This window comes from Hevea brasiliensis, chromosome 16 (genome assembly GCF_030052815.1).
Source record: "Hevea brasiliensis isolate MT/VB/25A 57/8 chromosome 16, ASM3005281v1, whole genome shotgun sequence".
Taxonomy (NCBI): domain Eukaryota; kingdom Viridiplantae; phylum Streptophyta; class Magnoliopsida; order Malpighiales; family Euphorbiaceae; genus Hevea; species Hevea brasiliensis.
This window is the reverse complement of record NC_079508.1, coordinates 61,967,959-61,974,928: the sequence shown is the minus strand read 5'-3', so window position 1 is coordinate 61,974,928 and position 6,970 is coordinate 61,967,959. Positions and strand designations below refer to the sequence as shown.

Here is a 6,970-nt window from a genome sequence, read left to right as displayed (position 1 = left end):
GCTGACAGCGAAGGCTGGAAGTCGGAAGAGAGAAGAGGGGCCATGACATAAAGAGGGGATTGGGAAGAAATTGAGGTTGGGATCCACAATGGTAATGAGGTAGAGTTTTTGGAAGGAAATTTGCAGGAAGAAAGGCTTGATATGGAGGTTTTTATTATTTTTTAATTTTAATTAAAAATAATGAATATTTTTAATATTTAAAATATAATATTAATATTTTATTAATAAATTTCAAAAATATTATTATTTAAATTAAAAAAAAAAACTACTTTGAACTTAAATATAAAATTCTGTCTTTAATTGATTAAAACTGGATTTTAAGGTTTTTTTTTTTTTTTTATTTTCTGCAAATGAGGGACCAAAACTCTCATGAGACACAGCCTCATCATCTTAAGAGATATCACCATAGGCCAATGGCCCCTTACTCACCAGTCCTTAGCAACTCAATAACCTCAATAGGTGGAACATGCTCCCAACATTTGCCAAAACAGCCAAATTGGCTAGAAAATCAGCTACCTGATTGCCTTCTCCACAAACACGATGTAATCGCATTGAGGAGATTTCAACATTAAGATAACATATATTTAAATCATAAATTAGTAACTAATCCACTAAGAATCAACCCTAAAACAATTTTAGAATCCATCTCTACACAAATATTTATACAGCCTATTTTTCACGCTAACTTCAGCCTAAGAATGAGAGCCTGAAACTCGACTTGCATTTAGGTGTATATTCTCAAGTGAACTACATACTCAACAACCCACTTTCCAAGATAGACTCTAATCACACTCCCTCATCCCCCTCTACCTAGGTTACCCTTACTAGCACCATTAGTATTGAGCTTCACCCAACCCATATTCGACAAAAACTAATAAATTTCAACAACAATCTTGGCAATAGAATAACATCGTAGATTTCCTTTTTCATACCATGACATTACTACTCCATTGAAAATTTAGCATAGCCAACTTTAATTGCAACAATAACATATCCCTATTAAAAATATAATCATTTTGCCATCACCATAGCCACTATAACGTTAAATAAATAACTCAAAAGGCTATCAAAATTACTTAATTTATGACTATGACTCTCTAATTCCGATGTATATTTAAATAAATCAACTAAAGATAGTTATCAAAACTTAGTACATGAAAGCACAATCCAAATTGCTTCTCACACTATCATGGCACGCAGATAGTCCTTAAAAAGATGGGTTATCAATTTCATCCTTACACTACACATCCAATAACTTTAGTCATATTTAAACTCTCTCATCGACTAAAGTACACGAGCTCATTTAAACTTTTTTCTTTTGATTATTAAGTTTAATTTTTAAAAAAATAATATTAATTTATTCAATGATTTAAATATATTTAATCCATTAATATTACAAATTACAATTTTAATAATAAATACATTTCACTAAGATGGGAAAAGATGTATTTATTATTAAAAATATATTTTTTCATCCTAGTAGGATATATTAAACGAACCTACGTTAAATAAAGTTAATAAGTGAATATTTACTATCATTAGACAGATCGTAAAAATATTAAACTTGTAAGATATTTTATGCTTTGTTTTTTAATGGAAAGCTTTTATAATTTTTCTAAGGCTAAAATCAATGTGCATCTAGAAATAAAAAAATAAATAAATACCTTAAAAATAGACCCAAAATTGTAAAAAGTTGAACGCCGCGTTTTTGCCCATATGGTGAATGGAGAATCCATTAAGAGCGTTTTGAGTGCTGATGGGACGTGAGCGGACAGTGTCGTGTTGGTAGGAAATCAAAATTTAGAGAGACATGGCGAGATTCTCAATTGGCGGAGAAGCAGATGAAGGGCCAAGCAGTCGAAGGCAAAAGAGACAGAAGAACTGTGATTCTTCTCAACAAGCGTCTTGGCATGATACAGAAGATGAAAATGTTGAAATAGTAGAGGATGAGGATGAGGTATTGGAGGAGGAAAATGACCAAAGTGAAGAACAACAACAAGAACGAGATGAGGAAGATGACGAGGACGAGAAAGATGACGAAGAAGAAGGAGAAGAAGATGGCTTCTTTCCCTCACCGATCTTCCGACCTAGATCATCTAATCGTCCTGCCTCAGTCCTACCCAGCAGAAATGGGGCAATTTGCGTGACCCTAACAGATCCAGAAGTGCTTGATTGCCCCATCTGCTACGATTCGTTGACCATTCCCGTCTTTCAGGTATTCTTATATCTGCATGCGATGGATTTCTCTTTTATATCTTTATTGCATTCTGATGCTATTATGTTAAAAGTGTGGTGATTGATTGTTCATTGTTAGCTTATCATATTCAAGCTTGGTATTTGTGTTTGCTTTTCTTGTGCATTTTGATGATTATATAATTTTATTTTGTTTTGCAGCATCTGTGTTATATGTGAAATACTTGAAAGTTCAGGCTGGTTTATTGAATTTGTATCTCGTTTTTAGCTGTTTGTTGTGACTATTTGGTATGAAAAGCTTTGAAATTTAACTTAGCTTCTTGCAAGTGTTGAAAACATATTGAGAGAGGGGCAAAGGACTATTTAAGATCTTAAAGTCATGCTAAATAGTAACGTAAGTCCTTAAAAAGTTTTTTGGGGTCTAATTAAACCTTTCAACTTAAAAATCAAATAAGTCTTTTAAATTTTTTAAAATTGTATCAAATAAGCCCTTGGAGAAATAAGTGCTTTAACTTAAAAAAAGAAAGATTAAACTATAATTTGCCGCTAATACAAATCTAGCTAAGGCCATGCATAAAATTTTCTAATGCATGAGGTCCTAGATTTCAGTAAATATTTGCTGCATCCAAGAGTAGATTGATAAGTTGTTCTTCGATGAATGATTCAAGAGTATTTTCTATAGAAACCATGATGAAGATGATGAACCCATTTGGCAAATTACAACTTATCGATCTACTCTAGTATGCAATATGTAATTGCCAGAATGTTGCAAATAAGATACGCAGAATCACTAATAAGGACCTTATGCACTAAAAGATCTTCGTGCACGGTCTTAGCTAAATTTATATTAAAGGGCTCTGCAGCTTTTTATCAGAGAAAGAGTCTTTGGAAGAGAGTTATTGCTATTAAGTTGAAGCATGTTATGGCAAGAGGTGACTGGTGTAGGAAAATTTTCTATGGTTTATGTGGGTGATTTTGTGGATAGGTACTTAATGTGGCTGTGATACTTCTATTACGTGTTTCCTGTAATGTGAAGGATGTCAAGCTGGTCCTTTTATGGGAAGAAGTATGATGCAGAAATGTAGCTCCAGGGCATGGTTTTTACTTTTAATAATGAGGAAAATGCTGAGGTTGTTGGTTATATGGGATTGGTATAAACCCAAGTTCTGAATCTCCATTATGCATATTCAGTGGTGAACAGTTGGATTTGCCCTATAGAGCTAGGGTGAGAGTTGAAGAAAATGCTAAGCTTAAGAAGTTTGAACTCAAATTGTGCTAAAATAAGAATATTTTGCAAGGGGAGTTGGAGGTGTTATTCCCATGGATATATTTATCATTTGTGTATGAAAGCAGCACCTAAGCCAATTCAAAGGATATTATAGAGCAAGTAATGGAACCTTTTACCAGGAGAGTTATACAAGCTGGTGATATATGTGTAAATTTGGTAGTGAAGCTATGATTTACGAATCAATCTTCTTGTTTAGTAGCCAATTGCGAGGGGCAAAGGTGTCTTGCATTTTATTTGTTTGGAGTTACATGGGCAAAGAGGGTATCTATTAGGTATATACAAGTGTTGAAAGATATGTATGAAGAAGCAACTACTATTGTGCGCACAGTGGGAGGGGACACAAGAGATTTTCTGATCTCAATTGGATTACACCAAGGATCAGCTATAAGCCCTTATCTTTTTACATTAGTTTTAGATGAATTGACGAAACATATACAAGAGAGTATTCCTTGGTGCATGATGTTTGCGGATGATACTGTTCTGATAGATGAGACGCGAGAAGGAGTCAATAGAAAGCTAGAGTTTTGAAGAAGTACTCTAGAGTCAAAGGGTTTAAGTTAAGTAGAATGAAAACAGAATACATACATTGCAAGTTCAGTGAAGACCAAACTGGTGATAGGGAAGGAGTTAGTTTGGACGGAGTGGTACTGTTCCAAAGTAATCACTTTAAATATCTCGGCTCAGTCATTCAAGTAGATGGGGGATGTGAGGAGAATGTTAGTCACATGATTAAAGCCGGATGGTTGAAGTGGAGACGTGCCACGGGAGTTTTATGTGATCGCAAGATTCCCAATAAGTTGAAAGGAAAATTTTACCGTACAGCCATACGACCGGCTATGTTATATAGTGGTGAGTGTTGGACATTGAAAGAGTCGTATGCGTCTAAGATAAGAATTGCAGAGATGAGAATGTTAAGGTGGACGAGTGGCCATACTAGACTAAATAAAGTCCGTAATGAGAGTATTAGAGAAAAGGTAGGAGTGGTGCCAATTGAGAATAAGTTGAGAGAAAGGAGATTGAGGTGGTTTGGTCATATGAAACGTAGACATACGGAGGCTCTAGTTAGACAAGTAGAACACATTAGGTTAGAGGATAGAAAGAAAAAAAGAGATAGACCTAAATTGACTTTGAGGAGAGTAGTATAACGTGACCTAAAAGTATTACACATTTCTGAGGATTTAACCCAAAATGGTTTAAAGTGGAGAAAGTGAATCCATATAGCCGACCCCAAATTTTTGGGATAAAGGTTTAATTTAGTTAAGTTGAGTTGAGTTGGAGTTATATGGGCAGTCTTACATTTAGTTATTTATTTACTGGAGGGTTTGTTTGGAAAGTTTGCAAGAAGTGAATCTTGGATATTTATTTACTACAGATCCCTGAATCATTAGATATTGATGATAGAACTTGGTGATATTTTAACTTGTAGAAATATTGGATTTGGTGCTATTTTACATGTAAAGGTAAATTTGTGGTTTTGGTGCTTCAGCTTCAATTTATCTATTTTTAAACTCCTTTTAATATATGTGATTCATTTTGTATCCTATTTCTCATGTCATAACTATTTGGGTGTTTTCTGGGCAACTCAGTGTGACAATGGGCATACAGCTTGCTCTTCCTGCTGCAAAAAACTTGCAAATAAATGTCCTTCCTGCTCTTTGCCTATGGGATACAATCGTTGTCGGGCAATTGAGAAGGTTCTTGAATCAGTTAAACTACCGTGCCAAAATCTGATGTACGGCTGTAGAGAAATGGTTATATTAAGCAAAAAATTTGACCACAATAAGACCTGCACCCATGCACCATGTTCATGCCCCCTATCAGGTTGCAATTTTGTTGGCTCATCTAAACAGTTGTACCAGCATTTTAGCCGTAAACACAAGGGTTCTGCTACGCACTTTCAATATAATAACACCTTTCCTGTATTCTTTACTCTTAATGACAAATATCGTATCCTTCAAGAAGAGAAAGAAGGTGTTCTATTTGTTCTGAACAATAAAGCAGAAATCCTTGGAAATGTAATCACTATTAGTTGTATAGCTCCCTCGGCATCAAATAGGGAATACTTTTATGAGCTTACAGCAAAAATGGAGGGAAGTAATCTCAGATTTCAGTCTTTTACAAAGACTATTCAGAAGGGTAATGATGAGGATGTTCATGCAGAGGAGTTCCTTGTAGTTCCAAATAGTTACTTTGGTTCTTACGGGCAGATCAGCTTGGATCTGGTCATATGGCGTTGTGATGCATATCCTGCGAATATTCAGAGAAGAACCAGAGCAAATGCTCAAAGTATCAGTACAAGCACTGGTGCAAATGCGCAAAGAAGTACTGGTGGTGTTTAATATAATTTTTAATGTTGTTCTAAAGTAGCATATGCTATCCACAATGGCTTTGGTTGAAGTTGGGTTTAAATCTTGTGCAGATGCTTTGAATTGGTAAATAGTTTTTGTACATTGCTTAAGTTTTATTGCTAGTATTTCGTTGATGTTATGTGTGCTTTTGTTTGTGTGATGAGAGAGTAAACAAGATAAGCCTAATAAAGTTATCAGTGGAAAAAGATATCCTAAAGCATAGGGGATATATTTTATGTGCCAATATATTAAAATCATGAAAATGTATTTCTTAGCTCCTTTCTACATAATATTAGTGGATCATAACCAAGTGTTATTGGCTGTAGAATATTTTCCAAGTGAAATACACCTAACTTAGCATTATTACTTAGTTTTCATTTTTGGATCATTGTTACAAGAGTTAAAAATGAATCACATCTAACGTATCATTTTGAAAGTGATTCTTTTAAATGTGATCACATCTAACCCGTTTCTCAAAATGATAAATAATTTTCTCCCTGTTGGGCTTGACCCATCTAAATGTAGGTGGTCTTTACAATGACATTCCTGTTAGAATTTAATCAGTTCATCAAATTTAACAGAGGAGATTGCAAAGTCACTCTTTACCAGTTTAACTTAACAGTGATGGGAGTCTCTATCTCAATGTTAGAGAGAGAAAATTCTCTATTTTGGAGTTTCATTTTTATCAGAGAATAGCTCTTGTTTTTTTGCCAGTCAGTGGTCATCCTCTGCCCCTTGCGGGTAGTGGACAACTCTCCCTCAACCAGACATTGATTCTCCCTCCCCTCTTCCAGGTGGGGTTCTGTACATATTTTTTGGGGTTTTCTTTGGTTTTAGGTAGAGCTTATGGGTGAGGGTTTCTTTATTAACTTGCTGGGCATGTTTAGTTGCAGCTTTGATCTTATGTGGAGTGTAGGTGTTCTCAGGAAAAAACGGTGCCACTTTAGTAGCCATCCGGTCCTTTAAAGCCAATAAATGATGGCCAGAGCTCTACCACCTCCTCTGTTTTCTTGGCTTCCATGGTGAAGTACTCTTCAATTTCTCCTTGAACACCTAGTTGCTTGCTCGTTTCCTTTGAGTTGCTGTGAGGCCTGAGGACACTCTCTTTCAAGTGATCTTACCGTGCATGCCCCAATATCGC

General features: G+C 35.2%; 1 protein-coding gene across 1 annotated transcript; it reads left to right on the top strand.

Annotated features, from left to right (window-relative positions):
• The first annotated feature begins 1,707 nt into the window (after positions 1 to 1,707).
• On the top strand, positions 1,708 to 5,968 carry LOC110658991 (putative E3 ubiquitin-protein ligase SINA-like 6). The gene is made up of 2 exons (XM_021816805.2): positions 1,708 to 2,215; positions 5,068 to 5,968. Exons 1-2 carry the CDS (start codon positions 1,811 to 1,813, stop codon positions 5,818 to 5,820), a joined length of 1,158 nt encoding a protein of 385 aa, XP_021672497.1. The 5' UTR covers positions 1,708 to 1,810; the 3' UTR covers positions 5,821 to 5,968.
• The last annotated feature ends 1,002 nt before the right edge of the window (positions 5,969 to 6,970 follow it).

Coding starts and splice junctions, on each gene's coding strand:
- LOC110658991 (XM_021816805.2), top strand. CDS start 1,811: ATGGCGAGATTCTCAATTGGCGGAGAAGCAGATGAAGGGCCAAGCAGT. Junction 2,216..5,067: donor TGACCATTCCCGTCTTTCAG/GTATTCTTATAT, acceptor TGGGCAACTCAG/TGTGACAATGGGCATACAGC.